This window comes from Rhinoderma darwinii, chromosome 4, assembly GCF_050947455.1.
Source record: "Rhinoderma darwinii isolate aRhiDar2 chromosome 4, aRhiDar2.hap1, whole genome shotgun sequence".
NCBI lineage: Eukaryota > Metazoa > Chordata > Amphibia > Anura > Rhinodermatidae > Rhinoderma > Rhinoderma darwinii.
Window position 1 is genome coordinate 14,005,656 of NC_134690.1, and position 20,819 is coordinate 14,026,474.

General features: G+C 46.5%; 1 protein-coding gene across 4 annotated transcripts in view; it reads left to right on the forward strand.

The window, feature by feature from the left end:
- NCOA1 (nuclear receptor coactivator 1) overlaps nt 1-20,819 on the forward strand; it is a 203,083-nt gene that overhangs the window by 105,861 nt on the left and 76,403 nt on the right. For all 4 annotated transcript variants that reach the window (XM_075860847.1, XM_075860848.1, XM_075860849.1 and 1 more), the window contains exons 5-6: nt 15,827-16,004; nt 18,186-18,365. In XM_075860847.1, the coding sequence (XP_075716962.1) occupies nt 15,827-16,004; nt 18,186-18,365 (358 nt within the window). The remainder of the gene's footprint in view (nt 1-15,826; nt 16,005-18,185; nt 18,366-20,819) is intronic.

Here is a 20,819-nt window from a genome sequence, read left to right on the forward strand (position 1 = left end):
TACTCCAGAGCTGCACTCACTATTCTGCTGGTGGAGTCACTGTGTCCATACATTACTAATCCTGTACTGATCCTGAGTTACATCTTGTATTATACTCCAGAGCTGCACTCACTATTCTGCTGGTGGAGTCACTGTGTACATACATTACATTACTAATCCTGTACTGATCCTGAGTTACATCTTGTATTATACTCCAGAGCTGCCCTCACTATTCTGCTGGTGGAGTCACTGTGTACATACATTACATTACTAATCCTGTACTGATCCTGAGTTACATCTTGTATTATACTCCAGAGCTGCACTCACTATTCTGCTGGTGGAGTCACTGTGTACATACATAACATTACTTATCCTGTACTGATCCTGAGTTACATCCTGTATTATACTCCAGAGCTGTACTCACTATTCTGCTGGTGGAATCACTGTGTACATACATTACTTATCCTGTACTGATCCTGAGTTATATCCTGTATTATACTCCAGAGCTGCACTCACTATTCTGCTGGTGGAGTCACTGTGTACATACATTACATTACTTATCCTGTACTGATCCTGAGTTACATCCTGTATTATACTTCAGAGCTGCACTCACTATTCTGCTGGTGCAGTCACTGTGTACATACATTACATTACTTATCCTGTACTGATCCTGAGTTATATCCTGTATTATACTCCAGAGCTGCACTGACTATTCTGCTGGTGGGGTCACTGTGTACATACATTACATTACTTATCCTGTACTGATCCTGACTTACATCCTGTATTATACTCCAGAGCTGCACTCACTATTCTGCTGGTGGAGTCACTGTGTACATGCATTACATTACTAATCCTGTACTGATCCTGAGTTACATCCTGTATTATACTCCGGAGCTGCACTCACTATTCTGCTGGTGGAGTCACTGTGTACATGCATTACATTACTAATCCTGTACTGATCCTGAGTTACATCCTGTATTATACTCCGGAGCTGCACTCACTATTCTGCTGGTGGAGTCACTGTGTACATACATTACATTACTTATCCTGTACTGATCCTGAGTTACAGCCTGTATTATACTCCAGAGCTGCACTCACTATTCTGCTGGTGGAGTCACTGTGTACATGCATTACATTACTTATCCTGTACTGATCCTGAGTTACAGCCTGTATTATACTCCAGAGCTGCACTCACTATTCTGCTGGTGGAGTCACTGATTACATTACATTACTTATCTTTTACTGATCCTGAGCTATATCCTGTATTATACTCCAGAGCTGCATTCACTATTCTGCTGGTGGAGTCACTGTGTACATACATTACATTACTTATCCTGTACTGATCCTGAGTTACATCCTGTATTATACTCCAGAGCTGCACTCACTATTCTGCTGGTGTAGTCACTGTGTACATGCATTACATTACTAATCCTGTACTGATCCTGAGTTACATCCTGTATTATACTCCAGAGCTGCACTCACTATTCTGCTGGTGGAGTCACTGTGTACATACATTACATTACTTATCCTGTACTGATCCTGAGTTACATCCTGTATTATACTCCGGAGCTGCACTCACTATTCTGCTGGTGGAGTCACTGTGTACATACATTACATTACTTATCCTGTACTGATCCTGAGTTACATCCTGTATTATACTCCGGAGCTGCACTCACTATTCTTCCGTTTTCAGAAGTAAAATCTCAGCATTTCCTGCTTGTTTAGTGTCTGCACAGAGATTGTCTGTTGATTTTCATTCTGATAAATGTTGGCTATACTCCAGCGGGTTATCTGGCGACAAGCTTGTTGATTTTTTTCCAGTTACAACAAGCAGGAGTGTTAATTCAGCTCTGAAGTGTAATACAGGCTATAACTCAGCCTGAAAACAGCCAGCAAGGTGCTGTTGACTTATCCATTATTCTTAGTATGTGTCTCTTTTTAGTATTTTCACTACATAATAATATTTTGCTGTCAATGGTCCTGATTGGCTTATTAACATGCAAATTCACAATGCACGTAATTAGATATGCGTATGTTAATCAGACTATTTGGAAGTTTAAGTGTTAATGAGTATTTAATATTCATTTATTTAAAGGGGCTCCTCCCCAAAAAATACACAGGATAGGTAGTAAATGTCTGATCGCTGGGGGTCCGACCACTGGGATCCTCACCTATCCAGCGAACATGCTCCTCCAAGTCCGCAGTGTGAATGGAGCCGTAGTCTGCATGCCTGTTCACTGTCTGGGACAGACGGAGAAAGCCGAGTACAGCAGCCGCCTCACCAGACTAGACTGGGGGTCGGAGGACCCTGTTCTGGAGATCTGGGACCGTCCTCTATCAGACATTTATAACATGACCCATAAATGTCTGAGTTAGGGGTAACCCTTTAATGAATTCCGTTCAAGAAAGATCCTGTATGTCTGAAACTGACCTACTTTCTGATGGTTTCCAGGTATCTATGTAATGATCGTCAATTGTCTATATATTGTCTATGTGTACTGACAGTGCTGAGGGAACACATATATATATATATAGCGGCCTCTGATGGACGGATATGCTGACATTGATCCGCTGCTATTGGACAGATCGGTCTTGTTACTTTGTATCACATCCCAGTCTGGATCCTGCGCAGGAATAACTGTTGCTTAGCAACAAGCATCGTCAGCAGACACATTTACAGTGACTGACACATTGGTTATTGTCTGTGTCTTCATTTCACGCCGTCAGCTACTCCAGGTATAGACGGTCATTGATCACCAGTCTGGGTGGGGTTGGGGTCTCCCCCCCCCCCCTCTCGGGGCCCTCAATCCACTTTACACTAAACAACCGGGTGTATTGCATGGTGGGAGATGTAGCTTTTATATTCCACACACCTGCAGACTTGTAGACAGGCTTCTTTCTGATTCTGTTTGCTGCCCCATGCCATATATCTAAACAGCCAGGCCAAGGCAGAGTGACTTCTACGTGCCCACCTGTCACCCACCACCCAATTCTTCTCCCAGCTACGCCCCTGTACATCTAACTACTCAACAAATCCACATTGCACCTTGTCCTACACAGATCCTGAACAAACAGGGGGCAGCGACGAGTTACAAGATCCTGGACTTTTAGCCGCAGCTCTAGATGTGACTAGAGTATAGCGAAGTTAATTTTTTTTTAGATACCGATTCTAAGCGTCTTTGTGTTTGCGTTGTCTTCGTAGGAAGAGGAAGGGTTAATCATGCATGCTCTAGGTAGAAGAAGGACATAAATGTAGATAAAGAAGGAAGTCGGCAGGTGCCGGGCAGCTGGATGATAGGAAATCAATCCTTGAGCGCACATGTTGCCGTTTCCTAATAGTGTAAAATGCGTGTGACCTTGCACGCTCTTATGGTGACGGCGATATTGTTACCTCAGGGGAAAAAAAATGATCATATCATAAAAAATACTCCAACTTTCTAATATACTTTGTGTTTCAATTCCTTACCATTTTCAAGAACTCTGCTTGCTGTCATGGGGGCATTTTTGTTTACATCCAGAAGTTAAAAAAAAGAAACAGCTGGCCTAATATTTTTCACAGCTGAGGGTTTGCTACAATTGTATCCAGTCTACACAATGCTCTGTGAAATAAACAGCGTGCGCTAATACATTGTAGCAAACTATCAGCACATGAGAGACATTGTGCTGTTGATGGGTTTAGCTCAAAGAGGAATGTCTAGACTGGAAACTATTGTGACAAACATTCAGCTGCGAGAAGCGCTAGATTTGTATGAGTTTTCAGCCTCTGGGTTAAAATAATTATTTTTTTTCATTCACTGACGGCAAGCAGAGGTTTTGAAAATGGTGAAGAATTGAAAAAAGTATTTTAGAAAGTTGTAGAAGTTGTTGTAGAATTTGCCTACATAATAGAAATGTTTTGTGTTCATCAATATCTCCGTTGGCTCTGCACAGTATTTCACTTCTTATAGCAGCAGTTTGCCTTCCAGAGCTTCAATCTGTAGCCGAGAACAAAAAGCATTGTCAGCCATTTGAAAGGTATGGAGAGCTTTAACCCTTTGCTTGCCAAGGACGTATCTCATACGTCCTGGCAGGAAAGCACTTCAGTAGCCAAGGACATATCTGATAAGTTCCTGCTACATATGGCTAGATGGCGGCTAGAAGCTAGGCTTTAAAACAAGAACAAGATTGCGGCACTAGCCATGATCTTGTTAGGGCTAGAGCAGGCTGAAGTGGGAGCTGTATAGATGTGCCAGCTCTCACTCCATCCTGTGTGAAGGAGCAGAGGGTAAGCGTGTGATATGCTGACAGCATGCGGGGAGAGGAGGAGAATTTGTGAACTCCTCCTGTCCCTGTATGGCTTTAGATGACCACTGGGGCAGGGATAACATGGACTTTCTCTGTATTTGCTTTCCGATTGTCACATATGTGGGGGACTTTTTTCCCCAGAAGAGAAGTGAGACGACGATAAGTAGTTGCTCAGCTAATCACCCCTCGGCGCCTAATCGGGCCATTTTTTGACTCCACGACCTGGACCTTTACCAGTATCCGGATGGCAGTGTCAAATAAGTTTAGCGTAAAATCCGCTGGCAACTTCTCTAGCGATATGTGTTACACACCACAGTCAAAGCCATAACGATGATCACCAGAGAGGAAGGTCTAAAACTTCTCTGATAGATGGAAAAAGACTTCCGTCAGTCACAAAAGATGTTTTCATCTAAGACGGTCGCCATAAACGTTAGTTTCCAACTAGTTCCACTAAGAAAAATTCAGTATTTGATAACGCATTCCATTTAGGTTTAGAAATTTGCCGTGGTCGCTATTGACCGCAGCATTTAACGGGTTAAACGAGCGTAATCCCGCCGGTTACCCGGAAGTGTCGCCTGTATCACACAGCCGACAAACTCGTCCCACGCAGCGCTCCGTACTCCCCCCCCCCCCCCACCCCACCCGACAAGCTCCGGATGCCAGGAAGGGTTGATAGAGGGCACAGAATAAGTCTAAGAATTTATTTGCGCTGATTGCCAAGCTTGATACCGTGGCTCCCAAGACCGCAGTTGTCTGAAGAGCTTGCACTCGTTTCTTGCTTCCACCGGTTGCTAACCATTGCCTGTATTTCATGGAGACCGAGACGCAGTGTATCAATAATGGTGGCAAGTTTCCGAGGGAGCAGTCTCGGCACATGGAGCCGGCTCCATCAGACAAGGCTTGTGGTTTGTGTCTCCCGCCAGCACATTATTACACATGTAAATCTTCCCCGGAGCTCTTAAAAGCGGGATAATTGGAGCGGGATCAAATAATGGAGTCACTGGAGCAGCTCTTCACATCTCTAATTGCCGGCAGTCAACAGTAAGGTGCGTTATCTAATAGCTGCCAGGCAATGCCACTCAGGGATGGCAGAGGAGCTACTGTCTTAAAGGGACAGCCTTATGCTACAAAGGGACAGCCTTATGCTACAAAGGGACAGCCTTATGCTACAAAGGGACAGCCTTATGCTATAAAGGGACAGCCTTATCCTACAAGGGGACAGCCTTATGCTGCAAAGGGACAGCCTTATGCTGCAAAGGGACAGCCTTCTGCTACAAATGGACAGCCTTCTGCTACAAAGGGACAGCCTTCTGCTACAAAGGGACAGCCTTATGCTACAAAGGGACAGCCTTATGCTACAAAGGGACAGCCTTATGCTGCAAAGGGACAGCCTTATGCTGCAAAGGGACAGCCTTCTGCTACAAGGGGACAGCCTTCTGCTACAAGGGGACAGCCTTCTGCTACAAGGGGACAGCCTTCTGCTACAAGGGGACAGCCTTCTGCTACAAAGGGACAGCCTTCTGCTACAAAGGGACAGCCTTCTGCTACAAAGGGACAGCCTTCTGCTGCAAAGGGACAGCCTTATCCTTCAAAGGGACAGCCTTATCCTTCAAAGGGACAGCCTTGTGCTGCGAAGGGACAGCCTTGTGCTGCGAAGGGACAGCCTTGTGCTGCGAAGGGACAGCCTTGTGCTGCAAAGGGACAGCCTTGTGCTGCAAAGGGACAGCCTTGTGCTGCAAAGGGACAGCCTTATGCTACAAAGGGACAGCCTTATGCTACAAAGGGACAGCCTTATGCTACAAAGGGACAGCCTTATGCTACAAAGGGACAGCCTTATGCTACAAAGGGACAGCCTTATGCTACAAAGGGACAGCCTTATGCTACAAAGGGACAGCCTTATGCTACAAAGGGACAGCCTTATGCTACAAAGGGACAGCCTTATGCTACAAAGGGACAGCCTTATGCTACAAAGGGACAGCCTTATGCTATAAAGGGACAGCCTTATGCTACAAAGGGACAGCCTTATGCTACAAAGGGACAGCCTTATGCTACAAAGGGACAGCCTTATGCTACAAAGGGACAGCCTTCTGCTACAAAGGGACAGCCTTCTGCTACAAAGGGACAGCCTTCTGCTACAAAGGGACAGCCTTCTGCTACAAAGGGACAGCCTTATGCTACAAAGGGACAGCCTTCTGCTACAAGGGGACAGCCTTCTGCTACAAAGGGACAGCCTTATGCTACAAAGGGACAGCCTTATGCTACAAAGGGACAGCCTTATGCTACAAAGGGACAGCCTTATGCTACAAAGGGACAGCCTTATGCTACAAAGGGACAGCCTTCTGCTACAAAGGGACAGCCTTCTGCTACAAAGGGACAGCCTTCTGCTACAAAGGGACAGCCTTCTGCTACAAAGGGACAGCCTTCTGCTACAAAGGTACAGCCTTATGCTACAAAGGGACAGCCTTATGCTACAAAGGGACAGCCTTCTGCTACAAAGGGACAGCCTTCTGCTACAAAGGGACAGGCTTCTGCTACAAAGGGACAGCCTTCTGCTACAAAGGGACAGCCTTCTGCTACAAAGGGACAGCCTTGCGCTTCAAAGGGACAGCCTTCTGCTACAAAGGGACAGCCTTCTGCTACAAAGGGACAGCCTTCTACTACAAGGGGACAGCCTTATGCTACAAGGGGACAGCCTTATGCTTTAAAGGGACAGCCTTCTGCTACAAGGGGACAGCCTTCTGCTACAAGGGGACAGCCTTCTGCTACAAGGGGACAGCCTTCTGCTACAAGGGGACAGCCTTCTGCTACAAGGGGACAGCCTTATGCTACAAGGGGACAGCCTTATGCTATAAAGGGACAGCCTTATGCTACAAGGGGACAGCCTTATGCTATAAAGGGACAGCCTTATGCTACACAATCCATCTGGAGGTGTAAAGATTTATTAACTTACTCATCTTTAGTGGCCTTTTGGTCTTCAAGGAAAACATCAGAAAAAACGGGTCCCCTGTGTTATGTCTAGTCCAGGGACTGAGGGGGCGGAGCATGACTAATCGTTTTGGTTTTCTTTGGATCTTTGTCAGGCTCTGCACTAGCTGTAACACAGGGTATACATTTTGCCTGGTATTGCATCTGCCCTCCTGTCCTGAGATGGTGATTTGGTGGCATAAACCAGACCCAGGTGGGGAGGTCGCATTGATTTTTGCCATGGAACAAATGTACATAAGAATATTACTATTATTATGACCAACTAGTCGTCAATAATTATGAAAAAATTGTAACAGAATTGCACCACCTAGTGGTCAGGGATTATCAAGAGTAATAAAATAATAGCACCACATAGTACTCCGTAACTATGAAAAGTAATAAAATAATAACATCAAATAGAGACAAGTAATAACTAAGTAACACCACCTACTGGTCATCTAATAAAACAGTGCCACCTAGTGGTAAGTTATTATGTCAAATAATAGAATATTGCCACCTAGTGGTCAGTTATTATGAAGAATAATAGAACAGTACCACCTAGTGGTCGGTTATTATGACAAATAATAGAATATCACCAGCTAGTAGTCCGTTATTGTGGAGAGTAGTTCCACCTGGTATGTAGAATGACAGAAGAGCACAACCTAGCGGTCAGTTATTGTAAAGACTAATAGAATGGTGCCACCTTGTGGTCAGTTATTATGAATAATATTAGAATAGCACAACCTAGTCGTCAGTTATTGTGAATAATAGAATGGTGCCACCTAGTATTCAGTTATTGTGAAGAAGAATAATAGACTAGTGCCACCTAGTGGTCAGTTATTGTGAAGAATAATAGAATAGCACAACCTTGTAGTGAGTTACTGTGAAGAATAATAAAATAGTGCCACCTAGTCGTCAGTTATTGTGAAGAATAATGGAATAGTACCACCTAGTGGTCAGTTAATGTGAAGAATAGAATAGTGACACCTAGTATTCAGTTATTGTAAAAAATAATAGAATAGCACAATCTAGTGGTCAGTTATTGTGAAGAATAATAGAATAGTGCCACCTAGTGGTCAGTATTTTAATGAAGAATAATAGAATAATAGCATCAAATACAGCATCTCAGCAGACCGTATCATAAATGTGAGGATTTGATATGATGTCTCTGCAGATTATAGTATAATGACATTTTGTATTTCGTAAAACGCCTGAATTACGTCTGAAAATAGGTCATGTGAATATAGCCTAACTCAGGCCCTGTGCGGGTCACCCCCAGTCACACGCTGTGACCAAAAACGTCTGAAAATATAGCCTCATAGGTCTTAAATTTGGGATTTGTGGGCGTAATGTGGGCGCAGACACGGTTATATAAGACTCGCCTCACTAGAATTTCTCTGAAATGATCAGTTCCTGTAAGGGTATGTTCACACGCACTGTTTTCAGACGTAATTCGGGAGTTTTACGGCCGGGTTCACACAGAGTTTTTTGCAGGTGGAAATTCTGCCTCAAAATTCCGTTTGGAAGATCTTCCTCTGCCTGCACGCCGATTTTCTGGGCGTTTTTCTGGGCGTTTTTTGCCCACGGCCATTGAGCACCGCGGGCATAAAACTCAGCGAAATACGCTTTCTCTGCCTCCCATTGATGTCAATGGGAGGTCAGAGGCGTAAACGCCCGAAGATAGAGCATGTCGCTTCTTTTTCCCGCAAGACGGTTTTACCCCCGAGGCATTTTCGGGGCCGTTTTTGATGAGTTTTGCGGCGCGGTTTCCGCATTAAAAAACTCTGTGTGAACCCAGCCATAATTTAGAGCTTCTTTTGAGGCGTTTTTTGAGGCGTTTTTCTTAGTGTTCAATGGAAAATCAGCTCCAAAAAACGTCCCAAGATGTGACATGCTACTTGTTTTTACGGAGCGTCTTTTTACGCTCCGTTTTTTTAAAACAGCGGCGTAAAATGACGCCCCGTATGAACTAAAGGCTGTTTTTTCCATTGATTTCAATGGGCAGATGTTTGTAGGCATTCAGCTTCCGTTTCTTCAGGAGTTTTTCGAGGCGTAAATGCCCCAAAATACGCCTGAAAACACTGCGTGTGAACATACCCTGATGATTCTGTTTGTTCGGTTCATTAGACCTGCGTTAGGCCGGGATTTGCGCCCGTCTTATATAGATGAAAATGGTCCGACAAGGATCAGGGAGGATCATAACAGGAGGCGGTCTCAGATAAAGGGGGCGTCTATATACAAGAGGGGACCGGAACAATTACCCAGCACAACCAATGAGATCCCAGCTCTCATTTTGCCGCTCTGTTTTTGGCGGTGTGCAGGGAGTGGATGTCAGTATGGCAGGGATAGGGTTAATTATTAGTACTCCGGTCCGGGCCGCGCTGTTTTCGGCGGTGTGCAGGGAGTGGATGTCAGTATGGCAGGGATAGGGTTAATTATTAGTACTCCGGTCCAGGCCGCTCTGTTTTTGGCGGTGTGCAGGGAGTGGATGTCAGTATGGCAGGGATAGGGTTAATCATTAGTACTCCGGTCCGGGCCGTGCTGTTTTTGGCGGTGTGCAGGGAGTGGATGTCAGTATGGCAGGGATAGGGTTAATCATTAGTACTCCGGTCCGGGCCGCTCTGTTTTTGGCGGTGTGCAGGGAGTGGATGTCAGTATGGCAGGGATAGGGTTAATCATTAGTACTCCGGTCCGGGCCGCTCTGTTTTTGGCGGTGTGCAGGGAGTGGATGTCAGTATGGCAGGGATAGGGTTAATTATTAGTACTCCGGTCCGGGCCGCTCTGTTTTCGGCGGTGTGCAGGGGGTGGATGTCAGTACGGCAGGGATAGGGTTAATTATTAGTACTCCGGTTCGGGCCGCTCTGTTTTTGGCGGTGTGCAGGGAGTGGATGTCAGTATGGCAGGGATAGGGTTAATCATTAGTACTCCGGTCCGGGCCGCTCTGTTTTTGGCGGTGTGCAGGGAGTGGATGTCAGTATGGCAGGGATAGGGTTAATCATTAGTACTCCGGTCCGGGCTGCTCTGTTTTTGGCGGTGTGCAGGGAGTGGATGTCAGTATGGCAGGGATAGGGTTAATCATTAGTACTCCGGTCCGGGCCGCTCTGTTTTTGGCGGTGTGCAGGGAGTGGATGTCAGTACGGCAGGAATCGGGTTAATCATTAGTACTCCGGTCCGGGCCGCTCTGTTTTTGGCGGTGTGCAGGGAGTGGATGTCAGTATGGCAGGGATAGGGTTAATTATTAGTACTCCGGTCCGGGCCGCTCTGTTTTTGGCGGTGTGCAGGGAGTGGATGTCAGTACGGCAGGGATAGGGTTAATTATTAGTACTCCGGTCCGGGCCGCTCTGTTTTTGGCGGTGTGCAGGGAGTGGATGTCAGTATGGCAGGGATAGGGTTAATTATTAGTACTCCGGTCCAGGCCGCTCTGTTTTTGGCGCTGTGCAGGGAATGGATGTAGGGAGTGGATGTCAGTACGGCAGGAATCGGGTTAATTATTAGTACTCCGGTCCGGGCCGCGCTGTTTTTGGCGGTGTGCACGGAGTGGATGTCAGTACGGCAGGGATAGGGTTAATTATTAGTACTCCGGTCCAGGCCGCTCTGTTTTTGGCGGTGTGCAGGGAGTGGATGTGAGTATGGCAGGGATAGGGTTAATTATTAGTACTCCGGTCCGGGCCGCTCTGTTTTCGGCGGTGTGCAGGGAGTGGATGTCAGTATGGCAGGGATAGGGTTAATCATTAGTACTCCGGTCCGGGCCGCGCTGTTTTTGGCGGTGTGCAGGGAGTGGATGTCAGTACGGCAGGGATAGGGTTAATTATTAGTACTCCGGTCCGGGCCGCTCTGTTTTCGGCGTTGTGCAGGGAGTGGATGTCAGTATGGCAGGGATAGGGTTAATCATTAGTACTCCGGTCCGGGCCGCTCTGTTTTTGGCGGTGTGCAGGGAGTGGATGTCAGTATGGCAGGGATAGGGTTAATCATTAGTACTCCGGTCCGGGCCGCTCTGTTTTCGGCGGTGTGCAGGGAGTGGATGTCAGTATGGCAGGGATAGGGTTAATCATTAGTACTCTGGTCCGGGCCGCTCTGTTTTTGGCGGTGTGCAGGGAGTGGATGTCAGTATGGCAGGGATAGGGTTAATCATTAGTACTCCGGTCCGGGCCGCTCTGTTTTCGGCGGTGTGCAGGGAGTGGATGTCAGTATGGCAGGGATAGGGTTAATCATTAGTACTCCGGTCCGGGCCGCTCTGTTTTTGGCGGTGTGCAGGGAGTGGATGTCAGTATGGCAGGGATAGGGTTAATCATTAGTACTCCGGTCCGGGCCGCTCTGTTTTCGGCGGTGTGCAGGGGGTGGATGTCAGTACAGCAGGGATAGGGTCAATTATTAGTACTCCGGTCCAGGCCGCGCTGTTTTCGGCGGTGTGCAGGGAGTGGATGTCAGTACGGCAGGGATAGGGTTAATTCTTAGTACTCCGGTCCGGGCCGCTCTGTTTTCGGCGGTGTGCAGGGAGTGGATGTCAGTACGGCAGGGATAGGGTTAATTATTAGTACTCCGGTCCGGGCCGCTCTGTTTTTGGCGGTGTGCAGGGAGTGGATGTCAGTATGGCAGGGATAGGGTTAATCATTAGTACTCCGGTCCGGGCCGCTCTGTTTTTGGCGGTGTGCAGGGAGTGGATGTCAGTATGGCAGGGATAGGGTTAATCATTAGTACTCCGGTCCGGGCCGCTCTGTTTTTGGCGGTGTGCAGGGAGTGGATGTCAGTATGGCAGGGATAGGGTTAATCATTAGTACTCCGGTCCGGGCCGCTCTGTTTTTGGCGGTGTGCAGGGAGTGGATGTCAGTACGGCAGGAATCGGGTTAATTATTAGTACTCCGGTCCGGGCCGCTCTGTTTTTGGCGGTGTGCAGGGAGTGGATGTCAGTATGGCAGGGATAGGGTTAATTATTAGTACTCCGGTCCGGGCCGCTCTGTTTTTGGCGGTGTGCAGGGAGTGGATGTCAGTACGGCAGTGATAGGGTTAATTATTAGTACTCCGGTCCGGGCCGCTCTGTTTTTGGCGGTGTGCAGGGAGTGGATGTCAGTATGGCAGGGATATGGTTAATTATTAGTACTCCGGTCCGGGCCGCTCTGTTTTTGGCGCTGTGCAGGGAATGGATGTAGGGAGTGGATGTCAGTACGGCAGGAATCGGGTTAATTATTAGTACTCCGGTCCGGGCCGCGCTGTTTTTGGCGGTGTGCACGGAGTGGATGTCAGTACGGCAGGGATAGGGTTAATTATTAGTACTCCGGTCCAGGCCGCTCTGTTTTTGGCGGTGTGCAGGGAGTGGATGTCAGTATGGCAGGGATAGGGTTAATTATTAGTACTCCGGTCCAGGCCGCTCTGTTTTTGGCGGTGTGCAGGGAGTGGATGTCAGTATGGCAGGGATAGGGTTAATCATTAGTACTCCGGTCCGGGCCGCTCTGTTTTCGGCGGTGTGCAGGAAGTGGATGTCAGTATGGCAGGGATAGGGTTAATCATTAGTACTCCGGTCCGGGCCGCGCTGTTTTTGGCGGTGTGCAGGGAGTGGATGTCAGTACGGCAGGGATAGGGTTAATTATTAGTACTCCGGTCCGGGCCGCTCTGTTTTCGGCGTTGTGCAGGGAGTGGATGTCAGTATGGCAGGGATAGGGTTAATCATTAGTACTCCGGTCCGGGCCGCTCTGTTTTTGGCGGTGTGCAGGGAGTGGATGTCAGTATGGCAGGGATAGGGTTAATCATTAGTACTCCGGTCCGGGCCGCGCTGTTTTTGGCGGTGTGCAGGGAGTGGATGTCAGTATGGCAGGGATAGGGTTAATTATTAGTACTCCGGTCCGGGCCGCGCTGTTTTCGGCGGTGTGCAGGGAGTGGATGTCAGTATGGCAGGGATAGGGTTAATTATTAGTACTCCGGTCCGGGCCGCTCTGTTTTCGGCGGTGTGCAGGGAGTGGATGTCAGTACAGCAGGGATAGGGTCAATTATTAGTACTCCGGTCCAGGCCGCGCTGTTTTCGGCGGTGTGCAGGGAGTGGATGTCAGTACGGCAGGGATAGGGTTAATTATTAGTACTCCGGTCCGGGCCGCGCTGTTTTTGGCGGTGTGCAGGGAGTGGATGTCAGTACGGCAGGGATAGGGTTAATTATTAGTACTCCGGTCCGGGCCGCTCTGTTTTTGGCGGTGTGCAGGGAGTGGATGTCAGTACAGCAGGGATAGGGTTAATTATTAGTACTCTGGTCCGGGCCGCTCTGTTTTCGGCGGTGTGCAGGGAGTGGATGTCAGTATGGCAGGGATAGGGTTAATCATTAGTACTCCGTTCCGGGCCGCTCTGTTTTTGGCGGTGTGCAGGGAGTGGATGTCAGTACGGCAGGGATAGGGTTAATTATTAGTACTCCGGTCCGGGCCGCTCTGTTTTTGGCGGTGTGCAGGGAGTGGATGTCAGTATGGCAGGGATAGGGTTAATCATTAGTACTCCGGTCCGGGCCGCTCTGTTTTTGGCGGTGTGCAGGGAGTGGATGTCAGTACGGCAGGGATATGGTTAATCATTAGTACTCCGGTCCGGGCCGCTCTGTTTTTGGCGGTGTGCAGGGAGTGGATGTCAGTACGGCAGGGATAGGGTTAATCATTAGTACTCCGGTCCGGGCCGCTCTGTTTTTGGCGGTGTGCAGGGAGTGGATGTCAGTACGGCAGGGATAGGGTTAATCATTAGTACTCCGGTCCGGGCCGCTCTGTTTTTGGCGGTGTGCAGGGAGTGGATGTCAGTACGGCAGGGATAGGGTTAATCATTAGTACTCCGGTCCGGGCCGCTCTGTTTTTGGCGGTGTGCAGGGAGTGGATGTCAGTACGGCAGGGATAGGGTTAATCATTAGTACTCCGGTCCGGGCCGCTCTGTTTTTGGCGGTGTGCAGGGAGTGGATGTCAGTACGGCAGGGATATGGTTAATCATTAGTACTCCGGTCCGGGCCGCTCTGTTTTTGGCGGTGTGCAGGGAGTGGATGTCAGTACGGCAGGGATATGGTTAATCATTAGTACTCCGGTCCGGGCCGCTCTGTTTTCGGCGCTGTGCAGGGAGTGGATGTCAGTACGGCAGGGATAGGGTTAATCATTAGTACTCCGGTCCGGGCCGCTCTGTTTTTGGCGGTGTGCAGGGAGTGGATGTCAGTATGGCAGGGATAGGGTTAATCATTAGTACTCTGGTCCGGGCCGCGCTGTTTTTGGCGGTGTGCAGGGAGTGGATGTCAGTACGGCAGGGATAGGGTTAATCATTAGTACTCCGGTCCGGGCCGCTCTGTTTTTGGCGGTGTGCAGGGAGTGGATGTCAGTATGGCAGGGATAGGGTTAATCATTAGTACTCCGGTCCGGGCCGCTCTGTTTTCGGCGGTGTGCAGGGAGTGGATGTCAGTACGGCAGGGATAGGGTTAATCATTAGTACTCCGGTCCGGGCCGCTCTGTTTTCGGCGGTGTGCAGGGAGTGGATGTCAGTACGGCAGGGATAGGGTTAATCATTAGTACTCCGGTCCAGGCCGCGCTGTATTTCTCTCGGCGGTTCGCCGTGGTTTCCGTATTTCCTGTTTTGGCGGTGACACTCGTTAATAATTACCGCGGTACATTAGATGCTGTTGTATTAGGCCTCGGGCCAGACGTGGAGCGAGCGCTGCTGATCGGAGGAGGGGAATGTCCTCCACTTTCCAGGCCGTTCCCAGTCATGACATAACACGGATATTTGCTGGCAGAGCAACAAGAACCATCGTGCGGTGACGGAAGACGCGGAGAACAGCTGTGTGCGCTACGTCACGAGGGCGGCCTTAACCCCTACCTGACCGATATCATTACTACCACAAACACCCAGCCAGAAGAAAAAGTCCTACTTCTATCCGTGTCCGGGAAAGCTGGGTGGCCTCCAATATGGTCGCCCTTACAGCTTCCTCAATGGATGTCACACAGCTTTCCCAGACTCCTGAATGGCCGATCTGTCTCAGCGATGAAGCTTTGATATAACCGCATATAACTAGGCAGATCTGCTGATCGGGAGTCTGGGAAAGCTGGGTGACAAATTATGTGTAATCTGTAACGGTGTGAAATTGGTCACCGCCCAGCTTTCTCAGAAACAGATTAAACCCCAAAATTGTCCACTTTATAATAGTGGATGACTTAATACTTATCACAGCTGAGGTTTTGTTACAATTGTATCCAGTCTAGACAATGCTCTGGACTCCAGACCGATGCATTTTTCCTGCACTAATACATTGTAACAAACTATCAGGACAGGAGAGAGATTTGTGCTGCTGATGTGTTTAGCTGGCAGAGGATTGACTAGACTGGATACAATTGTAACAAAACCTCAGCTGTGAAAATGATTAGTTCTCTGGAATATTCCTTCAGTAACAGCAAGCAGAGATCTTGCAAATGGTGAGAAATTGAAACGCAAAGTCGTTTAGAAAGTTGCAGAACTTTTCTTTGTTTATTTGTGGAGACCGCACTGGTCCTTTAGGAATAGACGCCCCCTTTAAGGAAATTATCGGAAGAATCTTGTGTATGAATTTATTATTTTAGTTTTTTTACTATAATTTTAAGCCGTTTTTGCCTTTTTTATGCCCCAGGCTTTGGACGGATTTTTCTTTGTTGTGAACCAGGAGGGCCGCATCGTCTTCGTCTCAGAAAATGTCACTAATTATCTGGGCTACAAGCAAGAGGAACTTATGAAGGACAGCGTCTACAGCATCCTCCACGTCGGGGACCACGAGCAATTTGTCAAAAATTTGCTGCCCAAATCTTTAGGTAAGAAGCCGTTTCAGCTGCCAGTCAGTTGCCAGTCAGATGCTCTCGGAACAAAGCGGATGCCCGTTGCGGTATACGCCGTGACCGTCTTTGCAACCACGATTTTTGACGGTCTCATTGTATCTAAAATTAAAAATGAAGCAACTTTGCAATTGGTCCCAATTAAAAATGTCTTTGTTTTGTTTCTACAGCCCCTATGCAGAGCTCTGTGTTTCCATGGTAACAGACAACAAGCCCTAGGTAGTCTGACCCTGCAGTCATGTTGCCTTCCATCGGTCCTCTACTTCTACCGTACATTTGGTAGGTTATCAGGGCGTAGGTGACAGATGGACCTGATTATGAGTGCAGGATCAGACTACAACAGGTTTGTTGTCTGTTACCATGGAAACGCATAGATCTGCATAGGAGCTGTAGAAACCAAACAAAATACTTTTTTTCTTTCGGAACAATGATACAAAAGAATAGTTGTGAAGATGGACATAGCATTTAAAGTATAACGCCATATAATGAACAATGTCACCCCACACCTCTCTCTTAGTCCCTATTTATTACAATCTTGTCCTGCTTCTTTATATCCTGGAGCTGCGTGATTGGCTGAATGGGACCTGAATAACCCTGTGTAACATCGGGAGAAGTCCAGAACACAGAACTTCCTGTGGCCACTTCTGTACGTGATAGGGGGAAATGGTGGTCACTCAGACAGGAAGTCAGTGGTTGCTAGGCAACCTGAGCTCACAAACCCCCCACAATACATTGGGTGAGGGGCTCAGAGAAGAGAAGTAAACCTATGTCCTGTATAAGTAAAGAACACTAATGATACCCGGTGTGCAGTCGCTGCAGTGGAGGTTTCCTACATGTTTCCAAGGATTCAAGTCAAGGGAGTCCCATGTTTTGCCACAAATATTCTGTGTGCATTATTTTTAAATTGATGCCGCCTGTCACAACCAAGGACAAGAAACCATAGGACACGTGTCGCCGGCGCGTGGGAACACGGCCACGTGGAGAGCGATCCGGCAGGTGTCACAAGCTGCAGCGTCCTCCATATAACATGACCCTGTACATGCAAATAGTCTGAAAAAAGGCTATGCTTTATCTATCTATCTATCTATCTATCTATCTATCTATCTATCTATCTATCTATCTATCCCATATCTATCTATCTATCCCATATCTATCTATCTATCTATCTATCTATCTATCTATCTATCTATCTATCTATCTATCTATCTATCTATCTATCTATCTATCTCTCTATCTATCTATCTATCTCATATCTATCTATCTATCTATCTATCTATCTATCTATCTATCTATCTATCTATCTATCTATCTATCTATCTATCTATCTATCTATCTATCTATCTATCTATCTATCTATCTCTCTATCTATCTCTCTATCTATCTATCTATCTATCTATCTATCTATCTATCTCATATCTATCTATCTATCTATCTATCTATCTATCTATCTATCTATCTATCTATCTATCTATCTATCTATCTATCTCATATCTATCTCATATCTATCTATCATCTCATATCTGTCTATCCTTGAGATTGCTACCAGTTGCCTGCGACTTGATCGCCCGTTCTTGCGACCAGAACTTTCTGTGGTTTCCATCCTAAAATGCAATGTTCTTAATAACACAGTTTCCAATAATGTCACGCGCTGCGACTCCCGCCAAAATGTTAACAGTGGTAGAGGGAGATGCGGCCGGGAGAGCGGGCGGTCTGGTTGCCTAGGCAACTGCGCGATGCTAGAAGCCGCTGCTACAAAGGAGCCTGCCGGAGAGGCTTTCAGCTTGGTACAACCATGCCGCCCGCTCTCCCGGCCTTGACTCCCACCATAACTTTTAAGGGCATCTTTAAATTTCTTATATCTATACGGCCCTTCCCCCGGCAGGACCTCCAAGAAGAGAGAGAGGTCACATGATTTTCCTTAGAACTCCTTAAACATAAGAGTCCTGTTATTCAGGAGTCCAGGGGGCGGGCCTTCAATGTTTGTTTGTTTTTTTGCCCCTGCGTCATACTTCAGGAGAACCTGGATTTCACCTTTTATAGGTGTAGCTATTTCGGGATCAGAAATACCCCGGAACATACCAACCTACGCTACCGCCATCTTGAAAGCCGCCATGATTATTGAGTGTTGTTATTAACGCTGTCATCTTTCATTCTTTATAGTCAATGGAGCCCCCTGGTCCCAAGAAGCCAACCGCCTGAACAGCCATACATTGAACTGTAGGATGCTGATTCGGCCTTCGGATGACCCAATGGCGGAGAACCAGGAGGCGCGACAGCGGTACGAGGTGATGCAGTGTTTTACTGTGTCCCAACCCAAATCCTTCAAGGAGGAAAGAGAAGGTAAGATCCAGCGGAACGTCGTCCCCGTCTGACACATGGCGCATAACCGGGGCCAAGAGACAGAACTGCGAGTGCTTGTAGTAGTCCCTTCCCGTCCTCATAATGGACGACACCACGTCCATTATTGTTGTAAAATCCATCATATTGAAGAAATAATAACTCCTAACCCTTATTAGGGACTTCTGAGGTAACAGCGGGGGGTCCTCTGTTCAGGGTCCTCATCTTTTGTCCAGAGTGGAGAGCGGGTACATAGAGGGTCCCTGGAGGACCTGCCTGTATTACACAGACAAACACATTGATATGAATGGACACTGTGTAATGCTTCATTTTTCCTGTGGTGGCGCTGCAGGGAAATTGAACACTTACTGCCGGGTTTCTCCACAGATCACAGCTGATCGCTAGGGATCTTAACAGGAGGACACTTTGTAATCAGCTTATTGTCGAGAGACCCTTCTAACAAGTTGGGGCTGTATGTGCGTCACCACTCACATGACTACTTATAAGATCTATCTATCTATCTATCTATCTCATATCTATCTCATATCTATCTCATATCTATCTATCTATCTATCCTATCTATCTATCTATCTATCTATCTATCTATCTATCTATCTATCTATCTATCTATCTATCTATCTATCTATCTATCTATCTATCTATCTATCTATCTATCTATCTATCTATCTATCTATCTATCTATCTATCTCATATCTATCTATCTCATATCTATCTATCTATCTATCTATCTATCTATCTATCTATCTCATATCTATCTCATATCTATCTATCTATCTATCTATCATCTCATATCTATCTATCTATCTATCTATCTATCTATCTATCTATCTATCTATCTATCTATCTATCTATCTATCTATCTATCTATCATCTCATATCTATCTATCTATCTATCTATCTATCTATCTATCTATCTATCTATCTATCTATCTATCTATCTATCTATCTATCTATCTATCTATCTATCTATCTATCTATCTATCTATCTATCTCATATCTATCTATCTATCTATCTATCTATCTATCTATCTATCTATCTATCTCATATCTATCTCATATCTATCTATCTATCTATCTATCATCTCATATCTATCTATCTATCTATCTATCTATCTATCTATCTATCTATCTCATATCTATCTATCTCATATCTATCTATCTCATATCTATCTATCTCATATCTATCTATCTCATATCTATCTATCTATCTATCTATCTATCTATCTATCTATCTATCTATCTATCTATCTATCTATCTCATATCTATCTATCTATCTATCTATCTATCTATCTATCTATCTATCTATCTATCTATCTATCTATCTATCTATCTATCTATCTATCTATCTATCTATCCTAATCTATCTATCTATCCTAATCTATCTTCATAGTTGTCACCTCCATTCCTAATACAGGCTTTAATGGAGAACAGAGATTTTTTTTTTTTTTTAAATTTCTCCTTAAAGGGGAACTCCACTTTAGATAACACTGTTTGGGTCACCACCACCTACCCCCAAAATTTAGTAGCTATAATCCCGTAATGTGTAATCACGGCCATGTGTGTCACTCTCACATAATTCTGTATAAGGAGGCAGGTTTGCTTTTTTGCACCCTAGGAAAGCTGGGTGACAACCAATATGTCTCCCACAGGGTTGTCACTCCTGTAAAGCAAATCTTTGTAGTTATGAAATGATTTCTCTTATGTGTCCCAATCGCTGCAGCAAAATGACTGTTCTGCACTTTGGGAAAGCTGGGTGACAGCCGCTGTGGCTGCCATTATGGCATCGAGAACGCCTGTCGGCAGCCATATTGGTTGTCACCCGGCTCCCCGGAAGTCGCTTTCGAACATTTTGACATAAGAGAAGATTTGTTGACCACATGCAGAATACCGGGAGTCATTTAATGGTATATTCCTGCGCGGTGATCGCGTGCGTTACACGTCCGGTATATAAAAAGCAGAAGTATCAGTATATGAAGTCAGCAGAAGTGCACGCGGTTACTCCAGGTCACATGTTATGTCATATTAACCTATTACAGAGGAGGAACTGCTTGTCTGGCACAACGCAGGACAGCGACTTACGTAACTACCCCTCCCCCCTCGCCCAGCCACCTGTTTGGCGCTATAGTGACCATCAGGACTATGGAAATAATTAGCAGAAGTAATGGCCGAATAATTAGAAGCTGCCGACTCACAGGTTGTTAATTCACTTTAGAAGACGTTATTGACTCTTCCAGATTTGCGCAATCCGGCATTGCATAAGTCATCACACCCCCGTATTAGGCAGATTGTCATGTCGCGTGGTGTCGTTATGAATCTGCAGAATTACACCCGCCTTCCACCACTCCTAGTACCCTGCCTGTGTGTCAGTCTTCACTGCAGTTCTGGTATTCTATTCATGAATCAGGGAGCTCAGGATGAGCAGAGCTAGGGGAGTG